At 39.6% G+C, this 21,617-nt stretch overlaps 2 protein-coding genes across 2 annotated transcripts in view; both read right to left on the reverse strand.

Annotated features, from left to right (window-relative positions):
* cubn (cubilin (intrinsic factor-cobalamin receptor)) overlaps positions 1-12,454 on the reverse strand; it is a 64,401-nt gene extending 51,947 nt beyond the window's left edge. Inside the window, exons 1-9 of the mRNA XM_030079340.1 lie at positions 12,348-12,454; positions 11,506-11,635; positions 8,587-8,679; positions 8,372-8,410; positions 8,147-8,248; positions 6,318-6,421; positions 3,838-3,964; positions 2,552-2,720; positions 1,624-1,755 (exon numbers count right to left, since the gene is read on the reverse strand). Coding sequence (XP_029935200.1) covers positions 1,624-1,755; positions 2,552-2,720; positions 3,838-3,964; positions 6,318-6,421; positions 8,147-8,248; positions 8,372-8,410; positions 8,587-8,679; positions 11,506-11,635; positions 12,348-12,454 — 1,003 coding nt within the window. The remainder of the gene's footprint in view (positions 1-1,623; positions 1,756-2,551; positions 2,721-3,837; positions 3,965-6,317; positions 6,422-8,146; positions 8,249-8,371; positions 8,411-8,586; positions 8,680-11,505; positions 11,636-12,347) is intronic.
* Positions 12,455-13,486: 1,032 nt separating this feature from the next.
* On the reverse strand, positions 13,487-21,166 carry trdmt1 (tRNA aspartic acid methyltransferase 1). The gene is made up of 11 exons (XM_030079865.1): positions 20,846-21,166; positions 19,503-19,612; positions 18,474-18,550; positions 17,815-17,886; positions 17,409-17,474; positions 16,703-16,772; positions 16,511-16,594; positions 15,960-16,285; positions 15,245-15,302; positions 14,640-14,769; positions 13,487-13,981 (listed from the first exon to the last, which is right to left on the reverse strand). Exons 1-11 carry the CDS (start codon positions 20,907-20,909, stop codon positions 13,881-13,883), a joined length of 1,158 nt encoding a protein of 385 aa, XP_029935725.1. The 5' UTR covers positions 20,910-21,166; the 3' UTR covers positions 13,487-13,880.
* Positions 21,167-21,617: the final 451 nt, after the last annotated feature.

Here is a 21,617-nt window from a genome sequence, read left to right on the forward strand (position 1 = left end):
AAAAAAAGAAATGTCATTACCACCACACTTTGTCTTTACCATCACAGCTTATTGTGTGGTGGTAATGACGTGTGATGGTAATGACATTTCTTACTTTCCTGGTAAAAAATAGCTCATTGTATGACTTGGTAAGGCTAACCCAACAGCTAACATAAAATGCACTCTAGTTACACACAAACAGAGCAAATTTTCATAAAACTACACTAAAATAACAACATTGAAGCTTATTTGGTAATGACGTGTAATAAACATACTCTACTGTCACCCTATATAAATCTTGAATTTACTTACATTTCTGATGATCAAAATGTCAAACTTTCCTCTTGACAGCCATGTGCTCATCTGCCTCTTCCCATATGCAGATGAGTGAAGTGAACTGATTTTGGAAAACCTTTATTATTCTGTGATTTGTTCAAAGTGATGGTAATGACCACAGTACTTAGGGACAGCCATATTTTGTTTGAGAAAACCCACATATGGCACATTAAAATGAAATATCTATGTGAAATTTATTTATTCAACTTGTTTTGAAGAAGTATAATCTAAAAATTTAGTTATTTTTAAACTTTTTTTCACTTTATAACATAGTTGAAGTACCACACTCTGGGCTGGGGACATGGCCAAAGCACTGAAAATTTGACATAAAACACATTTAAAAACGTATAAAAATACATGACAAAGAGACAATAAAAAAAGTTCAGGGCTAATTTTATTGCTACTTAGCAAATGTGACAAAACCTAATATGATTTTAATTTTTTTCATGAAATTTTAGGCCAGGGACTGAAAAGTTACCCAAATTGAAGAATTACCCATATATATATATTGGGCATTATTGCTCGATTTTGATTGTTTACAAGCCCTAAATGTATTAAAAGAATTATGTGGTTGCTGCTTGATGTAGTGCAATGATGAACCAATAAGCACTCATCTCAAGGCATTCCCCATCATCCTTGGATCCACTTTAAGGACACCTACCTCTACAAAGTGCCTTTAAATTGGATCCAAAATCAGCTCTGCCATCTGGTATGAATGTAGATACCAGTTGGCATCAGCTGAACTAGGTAAAACAAGGGCAGATTTTTTTCACTGGGAAATCTTGTCAAAGTTAGGAAGTTCAAAGTAATGTTATCGCTACGACTTAGGTATCAAGGTTGGATCCCATATAAGTACATTTTATTAGAGTGAATGCCAGAATGAATGTATGAATATCTCTACAAAAGGAACTTTTCCCAATACATTGTGTAGCCTTGACAAATGAACTATAGCAATGTAATTGAGATGGATGACAGCGACTGAAGGGAAAAGAGACATAAAGAATCAGGAAATATGAAACCAAAGCTCACAGCCCCCCTGACCTAGGTGTACTTGTTCAATGTTCTCAAGTCTCTGTATAGTACCACCATATCCAACCAATGTGGTAACGTCTTGACCCTGTCTTCCAATGTAATATAGTTCATTTTAATGCTATTGGATACTGTACAGCTGGGAGAGAAAATGACAGGGATGTAATTCAAGACAGGCTTTGCACTGCAAAACATTGCTCCTTAGTTAGATCATATACAGTAAGATGAAAACGCAGTCGTATGCTAATCGCCTTGGACAGTGTTCTCCCTGTTTCTTACCTGGAGGACACGGCCCACAGTGGAAGGAGCCCATGGTATTAAGGCATTGCACCATGGGAGCGGTGGAGCAGCCGCCATTGTTGGTTGAACATTCATCCACATCCTGACAACTGTAGCCATTACCCTGCCAACCTGAGGAGGATGGACATTATAGGAAGAAAATCTTGGTTATTAAGACATCAAATTTGACAGCAATAGTGAGATGATAGTGAGAAGTGACAATGCCAGTTCCTAAAGAGGGTAGTGGGCTTATATACATGGTGCTATGGCATCAGTCTGATCAGAACTAGAGTATTTCTTCACTGAACGTTCATTGTTAAAGTTCCTTAGACTGTGGCTTGTTGTTGTATCCTCTTTGTTGCGCTCCTATTACATCAGATGGTTCGTTAATCTGATTTATTGAAGTTTGCCCATGACAGACAGGAATAAACAGATTGTTCATCGAGCCAAGTATTTTTTCAAAGTGGCTGCTCTTTTCCAAACAGTTTCCACTGATGACTTCTGAACTGGTTCTGTGTAACAAACCATATGGTGCGTCAGGTTACTGGGGACCACTGAGCCACATAAATAAATGAACTTGAACTTGCAACAAGGGCAAACTTGTCTACTGTTCTATTGGACTTGACTGAGGAATTTTTGAAACAGGTTATTTTTTAAGAAGTATACAAGATCCCCAGGGAATGGCGATACCGTTTTTCCCAGAAAACAATGGTTGACAATATGTTAATCAGTTAAATCAGCAGCTGTTGTGTGTGGAGACAATCAAAACCTGCAAACTCTTAGCTTACAGAAGCAGATTGTTGGAGACTGCTGATCTGTAAGGACTAATAAAAGTTGTGGATAGAGACTAATGTCAATATTACACTGGCTGAAGCAGTGTCCTGTCTGTCTGTGTGTTGACTATATTAGCTGAGTAATTGAGTGTTACCTGCAGGACATGATCCACAGTAGAAAGAACCCATGGTGTTGAAGCAAGGGACGGCAGGATTGGTGGAACAAGGCTTGTTGGGCAGGTTACACTCATTAACGTCAGCTATACAGGCCGGGTTTCCAGCAGGAGCCTCCCAACCATGCTCACAAATACACTGGTACTTTGGCTAATCAAGAGGAGGACATATAACATTTGTCACAAGATGCACTATGGACTACAGTCCAAAGAGAAAGATACTGTGTTAGGTCAGTGTTTCTCAACCATGCTCCATGGAGGCCCAGTGTTACATTGGAACCGTGTCAACTTCACCATAAATATGACCTGCCAACCTGGAAAAACTGCTAATGTCAGCCTCCTGATGTTAATTACAAGTAGGAGAAGTGGAGGTTTTCTGAACAATATCTGCTACATATATAGTTGCTTCATAAATAAATTATTCTAGGTGTGGACATTGCATTGAGTGAAAAACATTGCATCTTTTTCTCTGGTTAAGGTGTCTTAATGATGTTGGAAAACATCATAAAGCAAGTTAAACTCACTACCTTGGGTTTAATGTTCCATTCCAGTTAAGAACATATATTTCCACTGTGGCCAAGTTCAACTTAGGAACTTTGCCTAGTAAAAGCATACTTTATTGTACCACATAAAGCTATCTTACTGTCTGGGTAAGTAAAGGACACAAGTGGAGGACATTATTTTGTTGAAATGGCCAGTGAGCACAAAGACATTGGCTGCTGTGGGCTCTTTCTAGCAATAGCTCACTTTGATTCAGTCTTTTTACGTTTTTTTTTTTTTTTTTTTTATATAATGTACTACATAATGTACCATGAATAGGCAGTCAGCAAATGTAGCTGCAGCGAATAAACCTACAGCTCTATGGTGTGAAAAGGCCACTGAAGCTACAAAAACAGCAAACAATGAAAACAAAGCAGAAATGCCTAGTAAAAGAACTTTTTTATATTAACAGGATGAGGGAGAAAAAGAACAAAACGTGATGCTGTAGTGTTCGCTTTGCCCACTTTATGACTCCAATAAGGGCTAGTTAAACTCATTTGTCATGGAGACAAGAAAAATTAAAACTGGAAGCACAGACCACAAGTCACCATATAGGCATGAAAAATACCTGTTGTAAATGTAAATGAGGGATTGGTCAAGTTTGTGTGTCCTATAGCAGGTGAACCACTGGCATTGTTCTGATCTTTACAGTCTTCCAGTTAAATTAAAACCAAATATTTTTCTGTGTGGACACTTTCTGCATGCTTTGGGTAGATGTGACTGATTACCTGTCCAGCGATGATCCGATCTGCATCAATGCACATGCCGTGCACACAGAGGTCCTGCCCTGGGATCTTGCAGTCGTCATAACGCACAGTGCACAGGGAGCCAGACCACTCTGGAGAACAGGTACAACTGTTCAGAAACACAGAAATATTAAAATGACAGAATGATAATATGATAAAGGAAAGAACAATGATGGGAATATTTATTCTCACTCAGTATGATTTTTAACTGTACTCTTTCCAATAATGAAGCCATGTGTTGTGAAATTTCTTCTATGAAAGCTTAGTTATACTGGATGACAACCTACAGGTTCTTTTCCTTGTGTAAATGTGACACTTGCGCACAATATGGTCCGTAATTCATTTATAATGAGAAAATAACATTCATAAAACACTCAAGTACAGAAGCAATGAAGAAGTTTTCAGTGCTGTACTTTGATTTTATTACAGAGGAGAAATGGGGCATATCTTGTCTCTAAGGTCTACAGTTTATTTAACTTGTTGATAGTTTTCGGTCATCCAAGTCATAGTATATCTGCAAGTAGTAAGTTAAGGCCAGTGGTTTTCCAGTTGGGGTGGTTCAGGATTTCATGGGGGTCCTCAGCGAAATGAGTGATGATTTAAAGGTTGTTATTTGCCAATTTTCTGGTAATTTTCTTTAAATATTTTTTCTTATTTTATATATATATATATATATGTTTTTTTATTGATGTCCCTCTACTATTTGATGTGGATTAATGTGGTACAATGTTCCCCGACATTTGAATCTCTCTGGGGGTTCATGTCTTGACATCATGAGATCACATGGCAATCACATACGCACGGAAGCCAACACGGGAGGGCTAACTCCTCAGACCAAGAATCAGAGGTCCGCGTACATCTAAGGACAAGGGACACTCCTTTGGGGACAACAATGTATGCATGTTGGACAGCAAAGACAGATGTTTTGAAAGAGGAGTGAACAATACTATCGACTATATGTTTAAGTGGAACGACTGTCCTTGAACGCTAATGTGACTCACAAGGATCACAAGGAAGCCATGTGACCATCGACAACTTTCACATGATTTCAAGGTGTCAACCGGCCGGCCAGAGAGGTATAAATGCCAGGCTACTCCCTCCCCGATAAGATAAGACACTTTATTTGTCATTGTAGATGCACAATGAAATTTGGGAATAGAGGAATTTTCCAGATGTGAACCGAGGAACAGAGTTGAAAAATGTGCCAAAGATCACCCCTGCTACGTGTAAAAGCACCCGACCCCTTTCTGTCTACAATACAAATAAGTGCACTGGAGAAATTAAACTGGACAGCTGATGCACTGGACACAGAGCAACCACAGAACTCATGAACTTGTACTTTAATGGTTGGAGGTCATTCTGCTGCTGTCCTACATTCTAGATTTCACTATGAGTGCCTTTACATGCACTTTAGTAATCAGGTTTTTCCACATGCACAGCAGTTACCTGATTGCTACAACATCAGGTTTCTGTTATCAGAGAAACTTGGTTAACACAGGTAGATTTCTGCAGGAGAACCTGACCAGAACCAGATTACTGGCCCATGTGGGGTAGGGCATTTATTAACTTAGTATGTGCATAATAGGGTTTTTTAGTAATCAGAGTAATAAGGGAACACATGTTAACACATCTGATTTCTTGCCTTAACCTGGTTACTAACCCTGGTTCTTGTGTGTATGTAAATGTGTCAGTGTCTCTCTCCAGATGACTGCTTGGTGACCTGGCAGCCATTAATCTGAATCATCTCCACAAGATGTTAGTTTTCCCACAAACATGGAAAAACTTTCAGCGATATTAGAAAATCAAATAAAGGTCTATCATGATGCCTGGCTTCCATTGAAGAACTTTTCATCAGAGAGCTGTGGTCCTTCCCAGCACTACCCAAACTCCTGCTCAGTTCCAGCCACTTTGCACACACTGCCAACAAATTTGTTTGGTTGGCTACAACACGCTATAATTTTGCCCCCGCTTAACAGTCCTGGTATTTCCTTTATTCCCCCATTTCCTCTCTCTTTGGGCACATTTTGCTATTCTGCTGCTCTTGTTTTCTGTTGATTTTCTACTTTGTTTTCCTTATGTGCATGTTAATTTGTATATACAGTATACTATGTGTGTGTGTATATGTAGAAAAGAGGTGTGTGTATTGCTACATCCCAGCTACATGAAGATACAAGTATTTTACAGGATAGATCAATGCATAAAAGCTGGAATACATAACATTCAAAGTGTCATAATAATCAAAAGCACGTCTCCACTGATGAAAAAAACACAGAATTTACAAATATTAAGTTACTTGCAAACATAAACAGAATGTTGATTCAGCATGGCCGCAGGACAAATTATGTCCAGCTTATTTGCATTGCCCCCTCTCAAAAAGTTAAATACCCAAGTGATGAAAAACCTGTGTTACATTAATGATAAACTAATTACAATGACTGATAGTAAACAATATCCAGACTTACGTGAAGGATCCAGGAGTGTTGATGCAAGTCGCTCCATTCTGACAACCCTGAGACGTCCCTGAATATATCTGACACTCATTTACATCTGTGGCACAGTTGTCCCCCTGACACACACACACATAAGCCCCCCCACACACACGCACACGGTGAGAAAAAGAAATGTGGGAGAAATGAGAAATACAGAAAAGCTAATGTTGAATTTTTTATGAATACAAATTCAATAAGTAGATCCCTTAGGAGAGTTTTTTGGTATTTACCTCAATGATGGGTGCTAATTGCGCCGAATTAACCTGCATTCAACTTTCAAATTAATTAACATGCGGTGTGATGAATAGGATGCTGATGACACTTTTGTAGCTTGTCAGGACCTGATGGTGCTGTTCTTTGACTAGTGCTGCCTGCCTTGTAAGCAATGGCTGTATTCTGTGACAGGGTGAAATCCTACAGGAGCAATCAGCTGCAGCAATGTTGACAGTACAGGGCAAGATTTTCTATTTTACTATATAAGGATACACCCCCAAGTCAAAGTACTGCTTTCCCACACCTCAGTGATACAAGCATGTCTATCAAAAACAGACCTGGGTCCATAGTTATCAAGCCTCTCAGAGTATGAAATCAGTCCTAAGGGCCCAAAACTTCTCAAAGTGACGTAAGTATTATGAACACTCCTACAACATAAAAGTGGTCATATCTCAGCCGGTAATTAGGAGAGCTGCAGAGGAGGAGCCACCACAGGACGCTGCAGGGAGGCCACAGCAGACACAAGCACATTTTACAGATGATGGATAATGCCAATTAAAAATACAGACTGGATTGAGATGGCATTGTTTATGTGACTGAGCTTGCCCTGAAGCCATTAGTCCACTGACATTTTTTTTTTTTTTTTTTCACCAGCATGGAGGTCTGTACGATATCTAAGGCTGTTTCAAAGACAAAGTTACAATAAGACACTATAAATACATTTGACTTCAGTTATCCAGATTGCTGGAGTTGTGTGTCCCATGTGTGGCAAAATACCTTTATAAATGAAGGACAATGAGCTACAGAGATGCTTTGGCCAACAAATCATACTCTCCAGATGTAAAACAAAAAAAAAAAAAAAAAAAACAAAAAAAAAGAATTGGCTCACATTCATTTTAAAGTGTTTTTTGGCATTCTTCCTCCGATTTTTACACATAAATATCAACAAGAGCCACACCAGAGCAGTTACAGCTTACATTCCTGTGACCTGTACTCGCCACCTGTATCTGTATCTCAAGTCTGTACAGAATTGGACCAGAGGCCCTTGAGGCACTCAGCTCCCTCTACCTGGAATACACCTCAAAAGCCCCTGGGAGCCAACTTTGTTACCACTGTGTCTCTATGACCCTCCATTTCCAGGATAGGCAGTTCCAATTTCCCGTGGTCTAATTGACTGGGGACCATGTTCAATCGACTTTGTGCCCCTTAAACTAAACTTTACAGCTTACTTTGTGGATTAAATGGTGGGGCACACACACACTACTCTAAAATTGTAGTGGTAGCTGTTATATGCTTGGTTGGATATGTATTCGTCTCATTTTAATGCAAAGTCAGTGTGACTTTTTTTCTGTTGGAAGAACTACATCATCATCATCATCATCAGTTTGTGCTGTCATTCATTCTTAAGCAGAACTCCTCCTCACTCAGAGTATGTGTAGGATGCATGATAACTAACTCTTATGTGCTGCTCTGAGAGATGAGCATTTTTAGTCATAAGACCACTTTTAGCACTATTCCTATGAGTAACTCTGACAGGCTTGATAACCACAGAGAAGCAGGTGTACAGTGTGTTCTTGTGTGTTACTTACAGACCAGTTATTGGGACAGACACAGTGATAAGAGTCCAGCAGGTTCAGACATTTTGCTCCATTCTGACAGGGATTACTGCTACAAGACTTCCTCTCAACCACCTGACAGAATAGAATAGAATAGAATAGAATAGAGTAAAATATATAGGAACGACATACATTGTACAGTCTGGAATTTGAGCTGTTACGATACATTAGCAGTGAATGCTCTCTTTGTTTTATTACCGTTTCAAGTTCAGACACTTTTGTCTCAAATTCTGCCACCTGAAATACAATGAAGACAACAGCAGTGATGACATCATGTTATTAAGATGGAAGGAGACTCAAACTTAATCCAGAAATAACTCAGAAAACGGCTGCTTCTCTTCCTGAAAAAAACATCACTCTGGCTATTTGATGCAAGTTCATATTGCAGCAGGAGGGATATTCAAATGTCTTACTTTGCCTTCGAGCCGTCTGAGTGCGGTGGTGATATTAGAAGGAACTCCTCCATGAGTCTTTATGTCATCAATTTGCTCTTTGTTGGTTTTGATCTGAAATCAGACAGTTCATATCAGTGGCAATTAATGTACTGTTGTTTGATTTTCAAATGTGTGTTAGTTGATCAGAGCCTAAGTACCACAAACAGACTTTAAGGTGAAGCACTACTAGCCTGGCTAATATTTGCCTCTAGAAACTAGAAATCTAGAAATCTCTATAGCCTGGAAAGACTGTTTTAATCTCATCAGTTTACTGACAGTTTACTTGGAATGTCACACATGAAGTGAGCATCACAGCTGCACTGTAACTCCAGCTCCTCACATCGCTTGGTTCCCTGCCAATTCCCACACAATGGATTCTTTTAAATGGATAGGTAACTAAAAAATCCAGTTTATCATATGTTTTATTGTCATAATAAAACTGTACGAATTTAAAGTCCCTTCTGCGCAGAAAGAGGCCTACCGGTAAATTTCAAATGTTAGTCAAACGATCGGTTTTGCTGGAGATTAAAAACTATTTTCACACATAAGAGTGGAGCGATCCAATCAGAACACAAACTGATTGACAGCTTTCGTTGTCCCCCTAATGGCTCAGCAATGCCAGTGGTGTCAGTCCCAGATTTTATCACACCAGCTCCACTACTTCTGCACAGTCCTCTGAAGTTTAAGTCTTAAAGGACCATATCAATCATTTTGAATGTTTGGTGCTTTTATGACAGTTTGCCCACATTTTGCATTGAAACAAATCATTTTGCAAATCATTTGGATGTACTAAAGATCTCACAACATATAACCAAAATATAATCAAATCCAATTTTTTTTTTTTTTTTTTTTTTTGATTGACACATCCATCTTGTAATGTTCTGCTTCTGCAGCTAACAAAGTCGTCAACATTCATAAACCACAGAACTGATAATTGGCTGTGTGTATGGATGACTTTATTATGGTGATGGTGTAAAGAAAGCCTGAAGCCTCTGAAAGTTCGTTTTCATATTATCATAAATATTAACAGAAAAGTGAAGTATATATTGCAGATATTATGCTAAACATGCAAAATGACTGGTATGATCCTTTAAAGAAAAACAAATGCAACTAACTTCTGGAGAGAATTGGTGTGAGTGAGACACACATACAATCTGTTCAGCTGGCAGAGGGCTGCAGACTCCAAGGACCGCAGCCCTGCTGAGCTCAACTCTCCTGAAACTCTTTTCCATCACCCACCTGTGTGCAGCTGGACCGAGAATCCTCACAGACACCTGTCTTAGCATGCTTCATCTCCCTCAAGATCCACCCATTATACCCACAGAAAATGTTTTTTTTTTTTTTTCATGTTTGGGGCCCGTTAATGCCAGTGAAAGGAAATCTTGTTGCTACAGGATACCATACAGTGACATTCTAGGGAACTGGATCCTTCAAACTCTATGGCAACATTTTGGGGTGGGACCCGGCTGGTCCATAAAGAAACTCTTAACTTAGTCATCTTAACAGGGTGGTTCACCCATTTTGATAAATTTGGCAGTGTCTCACCTCCCCCATAGCGGTAACACTTAAGTACTCAAATTTGTTTTATTTAACAATTTGATTGTGCATTAAGGCAGTGATGTTTAAGAGCGTTAGCTGGTGGGAAGTCCAGCTCAATGGCAGGAGTCTAACAGTTAGCATTTGCAGCATCCAGCCAGTATCCAGCACTCAGTGACAATGAGAGGACAACAACAGATAGTGCTGCTGTCACCATTTTATTGCCCTTGTCTTGGCTGAATCATATTTTCCATCTCTCAGCTCCTGTAATTCAATTCAATTCAACATTAAATCTGCCATTTGTACATTATATATTCACTTCTCATCTGATATCAGTGTTTGTACATTATTTCTGTGTTCAGTGTATGGGTTTAAAATCAAGCAAGCTTCAGGCCCAGCCCTTCAGATGAGAGCTGTCGCTGCTGCCAACTGTAAATCTCATGGAAACTGACTCTACATTTTGTATATATCTATGGAGGCTCATTTCCACCAATGTGATGAAAAAAAAAAAAAAAAAAAGATCCTGTAAGTCATTATAATGAGACACTTTCTCAAAGTAATTACTTAGAATCTCAACACAACAACTTAATATCTCAAAACAATTAAAGTTTTGCATACAGGGAATACATTGTTTTGAGAAAATGGCCAATACACTGTTCATTCAGATTATTTTGTATTTGGTGCACATGACATCATTGGTATAAATACATAGAAATTAACTGCATCCACCTGCTTCTGATGATTGTATTCTACATTTTATCAAACAACAGTAGTTACAGAAATAATACATCTCATATCTCAAGACTGCCAAATGCAAAAATTGCCACTTTTCCCTGTGTCCTTAATCATGGCAGGTTTTTCATAGTGATCTTTGGTCCAGGCCAAACTGCTGTGTCTGCTTCCTACAGCGTTAATCATTCACGGTGTCAAATGGGGGACTGTAAACTTTAAAATTCTGTTCATGCTCATAAAAATCACACAGAACCCAGTAAACTGCTAAACTAATTACTTTATCACTGCAGACACTATTTTCTGTGAAGAGTCTAGATACGTTAATTGTTTTGCAGTATTCAGATACGATGCAGACGCAGATTCACATGAAACTGTTAGACAGGTGGTTTGATGTGCTGGAATTTTCAGAATTAGAGCAATCAGAGAAATTGTAAGGTTTCCTCTCTTAAAACTGCAGTATAACTGAAATACTTTACAAAAACGACTGAAATTCCCACTGAATTATCTGAGCAGTTCATGTCGTGATGTTTTTCTTTGTTTAACTGGGTCTCCTGAAGTGATTTTTTCTGTCCTGTTTTTGGTCACTTCAGGAGAATCCCATGTTGGTGGAGGTCTGGTTTCAATACTTGCCTGATCTAGGAGCAACGTGAGGTCTTCAACCCCCACTTTAACTCTGCCTGATCCTGTGGTCTGGAAGCGGATATCTTTGTCCATTGCCGGTTGGAACACCAGGTGACCATTTTCGGACAGCATACGAGGCCTGCAGGGTCAAAACAAGATGAACGAATTCCATATCTTCAAACAGGCTCCTGCGTTGGACCTGATGCAAAAGTCCTCGAGCTGTTCTTCTGCCCTGGTTTAATGTTATTTTGCAGCTTAAAAAAACATTTAATCCAATAAATGTGTGAAACAAGTTGGGAAAAATTCTTCCGTTACATATTCACACTCAAGATGCTGTTGTTTTACGGCTGCAGCCTGACATCAAATAAAGAATATCTGCATGTCCTGTGCATCGTTTTGTAGGACATTTTCACGTATTTCAGCAGGACATGTTAGTATCTTTGGAGACCTTGGGATTTCTAATAGAATCTATTATCTTGTTCAGCAGCTTTGAACAAAGGTCAAAGAGGTCAAAGCAGTATTTTTACTCCAAATGAAACATCTCAGTTTGAAAAAACGAGACCTTGCTTCAGATACTGCTGCTGCCATTAAAGAGATTTGTGACGAGAATCATAATATTTTCTGAAACTGACTTTTTTTTTTTTTTTTACTCATTTTTCCAAAACAAATACGCACTGTGCTTTACTGTTTTTGAATACAACTTCCAGGTTAAATTATGTCCCCAATTCATGATGATCTTTCTCCACCAGCATCAACCACATAGGTCAGCTGAACACAAATTATAGCTCGTAAGCAGTGGGTTCCAACAAAGGACCCCTGAACGTTGATCAATCACTGAAACCCCAACTCACTGACTGCTGATGTCCCTCTGGTTGCGTCTTTGCACTCTGTCCTCCTCTTCTCCCTGCAGTTCCACCAGGAGGAAGAGAAGAATGAAGAGCAGCCGCAGAGCTGCCATAGTGAGAGATGTGCTCCCTGAGCTCTCTGCAGACGTATACTGAGGTTTGACCGTGGCGCCACACTCTACTACCCCTCACCAAGACTTTGACCTAACTGTCCCAACCATAAAGTGCATCTCTGTTTCCCAAAGCTGTTATACCAGCTTTATTGGTTGACCGACAAGGTCCCGTCACATGATTTTAGGAGATGAGTAAGCTGCTGTGTACGTGAACGGATCTAAGGAACAGCAATGACAAGAACAGAACAGTATAGGAAGTGGGTAATAGTGTTGAAGGTGGTTGTCAGCAAACATGAAATCATCATAAACAATTCAATGATATTTTATTTGAAGTGGTTATACGACATCCAAAGTGCATAATGAGCACATTATGAGAGCATAGGCTACTAATTAATATAAGACACAGCCTGATATAATAATTGTGCAACGAGGACCACAAAGGTCACGCTGGAGCCGACCTGATGTAAGAAGAGAGGGCAGCTGAGGAGGTGGGACCGCCAAGGACTGTGAACACAGCCACAACTTTAGAAATGAAACAGTTTTCTGAGGTTAAACACAAGAAATATGACATTGATCTACCATCAGTGAACTGATGTATTTATAATTGTATTTATAATTATAATTAATAATTATATATACAGTTTTATATAATTCTAATTATACATTGTAATTATACATTCATTTTTTTTAGTTTTTTTTTTTTGCTGATCAACTTGTTTGCAATGTTTCTAAAAGAAAAAAGTGACTGTGCTCAGGTTTCATTGGGCTAAATATTTTCTTGTTTATTATGTTTTTGTTGTTGAACATGTAAACGAAAATAGAATTTTAATTTTCTATATAGCCTTTTTGTCCTGAGCACTGGTGAAACTGGTCCATGGCCCTCTACTTCCCAGAACAAAATGGCATCCCAGAGCTGCACAGTAGACAGGGGGTGAAAACAAAGCCACATCCAGTTGAAGTCCACTTACTGTGACCCAGTTACAGTAAGTGGGTCAAAACTTATGAAGTGCTGTAACTAATAACAGGAGAAAACAATGTACCAATGGTTTATTATTTATTTGCCATAGAAAATCAGTTTGTTATAACACAAACTAATAAAATACATAACAAGTGTACATACATTTTCAAAACAATATGTATTTTCTTTTTCTTCTCTTGAAAAATATCTCCATCATTCTGTGCTTTCTGTGGGACCCTTGTTTTGCTTCCCTTTAAAACATGTTATGTCCTGAGAGTGCAGTGCAGCTAACTGAGCCACACACTGAATCAAGCTCCGTTTGTCATTGATAAAGGCGTCCCTACCAATCAGGAAGTTCTTCTCAACTCTGATGACGTGCAGGGTCATCACAGCCATTACTCTCAGCCACTGGAGGGACGTTACACTGCCCAAACCACAGGAGAAGAAGAAGTCCATTCCATCCACATGCTAAGAGACCAGCAGCTGGATGAGCCTGGCAACCACCACGACATTGAGGCTGTTCCCCAGAGCTCGGTACTGCTGCTTGGTGGAGATCTGCTCTGGGAAAGCTGCAGGACACATGAAAATGAAATCAAAAGCAGTGAACACTGAAGGGGATGTATTCAAAGCAAATTAGTTATTATTTGTCAAGCAGATGGCCACAGAGACAGTTACTGAAAGCAATCCAAATCCAGATCCTTTGATATCTGGATCAGCATTATCTAATCTGACAATATTTTTGAAAAACTCAGATCAAAAATCACTGAAATCATTTTGATCCTGAATAGGAAGAAAGATATGATTTGATTATCCAGAATATTCTGATCTAGATTAGAAATTTTGACTAGCAGCTAGACTCCAAATTGAATATTTTGCCCTATAAGTCAAAGTGAAAACAGCTCTGGGAAATGGGTGCTGTATCATTGCAACTCTTGTTTATGATAAAACTCCACCTAAAAAGATCCTATAAACGCATCCTCCATTTCAGAATGGGCTCAACATCTTATTTTTCAAGTGCAAGCACAGCAATCACCAGCTTTCTCCTCTATTTTTATGTTCAACAGTTGTTACACCCCTTGAAAAGCTTGTTTTTGTTTTGGTCAGCGATGTCTCGCACAGCAATGGGAATGATGTTGAAATTCCCTTAACAGCTCTCTGTTACTGTGCCAGCTGTGTGATGCATTCCTGCCTCAGATCTGACAGCAGGGCACAGGAGAAGTGACTCACAGAAGCTTTGGGGGAAACCCATGAGGTTGGCAATCTCTCTGGGGCTGAAGTAACGTAACTTCAGCTTCAATAGCCGCTGGAGCTTCTCTTCCTCAGGCTGCTGGTCCAGACCTTTAAACACACTCTCCATCTGCACCACAACACACACAGGCCTTGAGCATCAGCACTGATAAGTGGTTTACAATTTAACTTAAATAGGTTGCTCATGTCATTGCACTGATGCTTAAACAGAAACAAAGCATAGAAAACAGAAGCAAGGCCATGCAATCCAAACTCCTGTTTACTGCAGAAAGTACACTCTACATGGGACCAGAATCAAGGCTGAAAACATCAAAGAGTGCAATTTCAAAAGCCAGGTGACAGGTGAGTGTGATTTGATGTATTTCAGAAGCATTTACAAAGATTGTGAAACTGGATTTATCAACCACAAACATAAATTGTTCAGTGATTCTGCAATTTTAGGGTATCCACTTCTATGACAGCGCTTAAAGAACACATTCATTCATTTCAGACACAAGTTAGGCCCAGAAAATGCACTGAGCCTTGATCCTTTATATTTGCCCCGTTCTTGTTATCTATGTGACAGTGAAAAAGACAAATCTTACCTCTGTCTCCACGCAGGACTGCAGTACTGAGCCTGTTCCCTCCACATAGTGTCCATATCTACACAGAGAGGACAGGTTAACACACGAGTCAGCTAACTGTCCGTCAACAAAACAGATGACGTGATCAATTAGAAAAATTGATCATGTCATCTGTTTTGTTGTGGCACAACCGCTTTGACAGCTAAATACTGGGTGTAACCTGTCAAACTGTATACATTTAAGTGCAGATTATGTGAAAATGTGCATCATAAAAAGGCGGATGTTGTCAAGGAAGCTACAGTGACTGAGGAATATGTGATTGCCAGAAACACCTAAAATACAGGCTAGCGGGGGCTTGTGACTGAGAAAAGCCTCATCACCCTTGCATAATGGCTAATGAAAGACTTAAGCTAATAAACCTCTTAGAATGTAAACCAAATTCAATCAAATCAAATTCTTCTTTGCAATGGGATTTAGTAACAGGGACATCCTGGTGATTTTAGCACAGAATCACAATATTGTTTTCTTCTGAATCGGCCCAAGTCACAGCAATGTCTCTTCAAAGTCCAGATGCTGAGGAGAAGACTGTGATTCTAAATCAACATGTAACATTGCTGAATAAAGATTATTCTTAGGGGCTTTTTAGGAGCTTTATAAATAACTGGAGGGGGGCCACTTGACAATCTTAACTATTCAGTATCCTGAATAGTTAAGAGCAGCAGGCAAATATACCGACCCTTTGGTGAAGCAGACAGATCTCCTGCAGGTAGGCCTGACGATGTCCATGAGCACCGCGTAGCGCAGCAGAGTTTTGGGAGGCAGGAGGTAGCGTGCCATCTCTTCCTCTGTCCTCTGTTCCAGGAAGTCTTGAATCTGCCGGACCGTTAGATTGCTGTTCTGATTTAACTTCCTCCGCACTTCCTTCGCTGTCTCTAGTTTATACAAGAAGCCGCCCTCCTCCACGTCCTCTTCCTGCTGGCAGGTGCTTGGACACAAAGGATCTGACCCTGCGGGCAGATCTGAGGCATCGTTCTCAACAGGAGGCGGGAAGCCGTCTAAAATCTAAAATTACAAGCTGCTGTTACGGTCTAAACACAGGAGGTTTGGATGTACTAAAATCAACCAATGTCCACGATCATGAAAAATCACTGGACATCTCCTAGTACTACAAGTCCGGTGCTAATGCTGAGGAATGTGTAATACTACAAGCTCAAGTGTCCAGCTTTGCTTCACATTGGAAGCTGTTTTCACCAGCATGATAATGTGATTACTGTGGGAATGCCTCACCTCTGAGTGTGTCTGGAATGAAAAGTTTCCTGGAGAAGCCTTGGCAATCAGGAAATAACGCAATCTGGAATTTGGGAGCCCAACCTGTGTTTAGGAACAAAAACAGGACAGAACAGACCATAAAACAGCTTAGAAATGAAGCTCAGCAGGTGCATTTAGTTATGATTATCACAAGATGTGCCGCAGTCTTACGCATGTGGGTGAAATCAACATCTCCTGAAAAGTATATCCGCACTCCCTCAGTGTTTTCACCAGACATTCCCTAAAGAGCAGAAATAACATGATATGAACACAGATTATCTCTCTGATGAAACATCTAAGTCAATGCACAACACTTTCGATTTCAAAAACATAAATTACACTGCTGCTATTAATGTATTCATTTTGTAAACAAAGTTCAAAAGATAAGTAATAACAGAGCATATTCTGCATTGAAATTTGCTCTCATGTCAGACACTTTTGTGTGAATGGGTGTTACATTTTTCAGCTTTTGTAAAGTTAAAGATTAAATTTAATTTGTTTTCTCTGAGTGGCAGATTGCCAGATCTGTCAAAACAGAGCTTCCATCAAAACACACAGGCCCTCAGTCATAACACAGTACAGCACTGAGGTGTGCAAATGTATCCCTTTGACCTTACCCATAAATTTACCAGGACACATTTGCTGCTGCCTTATTATCGTCCTGTGATATTCAACATGTTAATTAAGGGTTACATATTTAACAGCCACTCATCTTATCCAGCCTGATACAGTGTAATACTGACAGGCTCTGTCCGACCACCAGAGAATAGCACAGCTCTGTATTTTATCAGTCCACCTTACAGCCTGAGGTCCCACTGGCAGTCAGCTGCATTGCCATGGTGACCTTTAGACCCACTCGATCCATCTCCATGGTTACCTGGCAGAGGAGGTCTCAAAGCCCTTCACATTCTCCAGCAGGATGAAGTGGGGCATCTTAGACAGCCTGCAGCAAGAGGTCAAAGGTCACAAATCACCATATTATGTTTCCGGAGGTAAGAAAAGATGAGAGGGTTTAGTGACGGGTGCCATACCAACACAGAGAAATGACCAGCAGCATAGAGTTGAACACTGAGCAAAGCAGAATAGAATAGAATAGAATAGAATAGTCCAACCTAGGAAAGGTCAACTTTGGCCTCATCCCATGCACAACAAAAAATAACTAGACAAAACAAATACAACTAAGCAAGAGGATGGTACATAGTACATTTACAATGCAGAAAGCAAACAGCAAGGAGAAAACACAAGAGAGCTGTTCATGGGGGTTAATAGAGGTCATATCTTTCCTTGGCAGAAGATCGAGGATGTAGAGGAAGCTCTTGGTTCTGGGGTCAGAGATGTCGCCTTGTAGTCCTATTCTGCATAAAAATCAAATCAAATTTACTTAAAGAGTAGGGCAACATGATTCTTCTCAATTCTCTCAGAGGAGCCGTACTTTTCCAACAAAAATATCTGACATACTCTTAGGTGTTCAAGTAGAAAAATGTGTCTGACATACTTGCCATTTAGATAGGCCTAAGACATCCAATTAATCATGAAGTGCATATGGCAATGTTGTGTAACATCTGGTGGCAGGGATTTTGTGATGAGATTTGTTTGTCCCTCATTACAAACTCAGATTTTATGATACGTTTGAGGCGGTTATAGAGATTTGTAGTGTTAAAAAAAGCAGTACTTGTAAGTTAGCATAAGCAGCAACTAAGTCAAAAAAAGAACAAAAACAGTTCATATTGGTCTACAGAATGTGATACTGTTCTGCTGCTTCAGTTATAAACTTCCACTTTTGTCCTCATTTTTTCTTAAGAGTGATGTGATGTTTTTAAAAAATGTAATTTTACCTCTGTGTTGATCTTTATTTAAATTCCATAATGTCATGTCTTCATATTTTATGTGGAGAAGCTGGAGCAGAGGCTGCAGCTGATGATGAATCAGTAGTCAGACCTACCTGGTGAAAGGCTGGCAAGGAGGGCTCATCAAAATCATGTCAAAGGCTAACTTGTTGAAGTCATCTAGTGTTAGTCCCTGAAAACACACCAAAACATCCAAACTTCAGCAAAATTGTGATATATTGGATGCTTACATGGTCTGAACATGTTGATAAAACAGTAAAATGGGAAAATGTGCTGCTGTATCCAGGAAATGCTGTAGGTATATGACACCAAGAGCAATGAAACAAGTGATTCAAGCTTTACTTTTGTCCCACGTTTTCGTATTGGCCTGTCATATGGTCGTCTGAGGTCAAGGCAGAGCCGAGAAACAACTTCAGGTTGCCCAAAATAGAGTTGCTAGATTAGCTGGGCACTTTTCCATCTGCACAAATGTCAACCAAATGCACTGGGAGCTAGTATCTAGTCTTATATCACAATATCAGTGTAATATGGTTATACTGCCCAGCCCTAATTCTGAGTTCACCTTGTTCCCAATTTCCACTCGGAGATCAATAAAATATTTCTACTTCTGATTCTGAATTACAATACTCCAAACATGCTTAGACTACTGTCTTTGGTTTACTGACTAAAATCTTTCAGGCTATTTCAGAGAGATTTAACACCTTATGTATTAAAAAGGTGCCATCAAAATTGCTTTGCTCTGCAGAAACCAGTGCCTTCACTGGCTGCTATCAGGTTATCAGTGCATCTATACAATCATATGCACCAATCCAGTCAACAACCTATTAAATCTAAATAATGCCAGATAAACTTCAATAGTTCTCCATGCTTTAAGCACCTTGAGAGCACCTTGGTGTCCATTCTTATGGGATGCTGCTGACAAAGCAGAGGACCTTTAGCCTCACTAACAGCTCCTCAGTTACACTTTTACTGGATAAGACCAATTACAAGGCATGTGTCATGCGACAGCAGCAAAATAAAACACAAACAGCCCAAGAATGAAGGAAGGATGAAAATTACACTTCTGATACTTATTTGAGGGGTTTGAGATTAGATTACAGGACGTAAGGTGCACCATCACTAACCTCAATGGTCTTGGACCAGAGAGGCGTGTCAGGGAAGTTGTGGCTGTAGATCTGATTGGTTATGGTGTTGACATCCACTGCAGCCACCACCTGGGCAGGTACGCCACTCTCTGGAGGAAAAAGAGCAGATGATTAAGTTGGAGATGAAGCTTGACATAACCTGCAGAGTGCTGGCTGCTGTCTTACCAACTAACATAAGCCCAGACACTAGATAAGCACCAGTAACACATTTCCCAACCCTGGCTACTGAACTGTCTTTTAGACTTTTAGTGTGGGACTGAAATCTAACCTTGTTTTCACCAAAAAACATATACCACGGCAGACAAAAATAGCATGTCACAATTACACATCTTGTGATGGATAAAGTATGAGGGGTAGTCTCTGAGTCTCCTTATTTTAGACTAAAATGGATGCAATATCCAGTGCTATTATTGGTAACAACGCATTCCTGACTCGTGCCAAGAATATGCCAAATAAAGCCTGTCCCTGAATCTGATTCTTTACTAGTAGAGAGGTCCAGGGAGAAAAACTAAATAGATAGATAGATAGATAGATAGATAGATAGATAGATAGATAGATAGATAGATACTTTATTGATCCCAGAGGAAATTCAGGCATCCAGTCGCTCAGTACAATAAATATACACAATGCAATACATACAGTCAGATTAGGGATAAAATGTAGAAATTTACACTGTATTTGTGGCCTACAGTAAAACAGACTGAGCATGAAACAATGACCCACACATTAGTTTAGAGCAACTTTATAACTGATCCTGACAAACTAGCTTGAGCATTAGAAAACCACGATAAAATAAAAATAAAACAGTTGTTCGTTGCTGAAAAGTATCAGTTATACATTTCGTCTTATTGTCAGAAGAAAACATCCAAGAAATTTTAACTGCATGGTGGGAAATAAATATAGAATGCCAAAATGCTACAGTAGTCATTCAAGGGCTACCAAAAGTAGTGTATGCTTCAGAGTTTGACTTTAGCTCCAAAAGGCTCCCTTTTCTCTGTTAGCTAACCTAACACTCGCACATTTAGTAGAAGAAAAACTGTCAGAAGTATGGGAAATTAGCACCCAGCACTTATTTCAATGAAACATCCACTTTTATATTTGGTTCACACTTCTTTCGACCCAACTGAATAATGTATTTGGGTGAATTTGCGTACGAGCTGACAGGTGAACCGACTGCACAGCTTCAAGTCGAGCTGCAGTGAGTGATGCTTGGTGTACTGGAGCCCAGGCTACACCGAGCTGACAGCCTCACACGTTTCAGCGACAGCATGTTATTTCCATTTAGCTTGACTTGACTAACGAGCAGCCATCAGCGGGGTTACCTTTTAAAGCATAATGCATGCCGCCTATGCCGCTGTACAGCTCCAACACCCTCAAACTCCCCATCACAACACAGGCTAAAAACTAGCTCCTAGCTAGCTAGCTCCACACTGCGTGTGCTCCGCCAGCCAGACGAACACGCGAAGCACGGTGGCTCGTGGGTAAAGTCAGCCCCCGGCGTATTTTGTCAGGTTAACGTGTAGGGATGAGCCACATACTGTATATTTTTATATTTATAGTCTATGAGGTAGGCTTGCCTGACAGGAATCACTACGGGCTGATTTTACACAGGAGATAGCATGGTTTGTACCAGGAAGAAAAAGAGTTCCGGTCCTGCCTTCTTCAAAATAAAAGCACCACATCCACATATCAGATTAGTAAAATTTCGATTTGAGCAAATAAACAAACGAGCAACAAAATGCGAGTAAACAATATTTTCAATGTTTTTCTATGACAGTAATTGTTCCAATTACTTTGCTCCCGGAACTCTGAACTGATAAGTGCATATATGTGTGTGTATGTACAGATGAATAATCTCGTTGTTGAAAGTGACATCCAACAAACAGATAAAAAATACATCAGTGATATCCTGCCTGCTTAAAGTGACACCTAACGAATAGAATAGAATAAATGAATAGATATAGATGAATAATTAAAGAGCATCCCAGCTGAAAGTGAAACCTAACAATCAAATAGAAATAAATATGCATGACATAAATAGACAATGTGCCTGTTGAACATGAAACCCAACAAATAGCTGTTGCATGAGTGATT

Source organism: Myripristis murdjan, chromosome 20 (genome assembly GCF_902150065.1).
Source record: "Myripristis murdjan chromosome 20, fMyrMur1.1, whole genome shotgun sequence".
Lineage (NCBI taxonomy): Eukaryota > Metazoa > Chordata > Actinopteri > Holocentriformes > Holocentridae > Myripristis > Myripristis murdjan.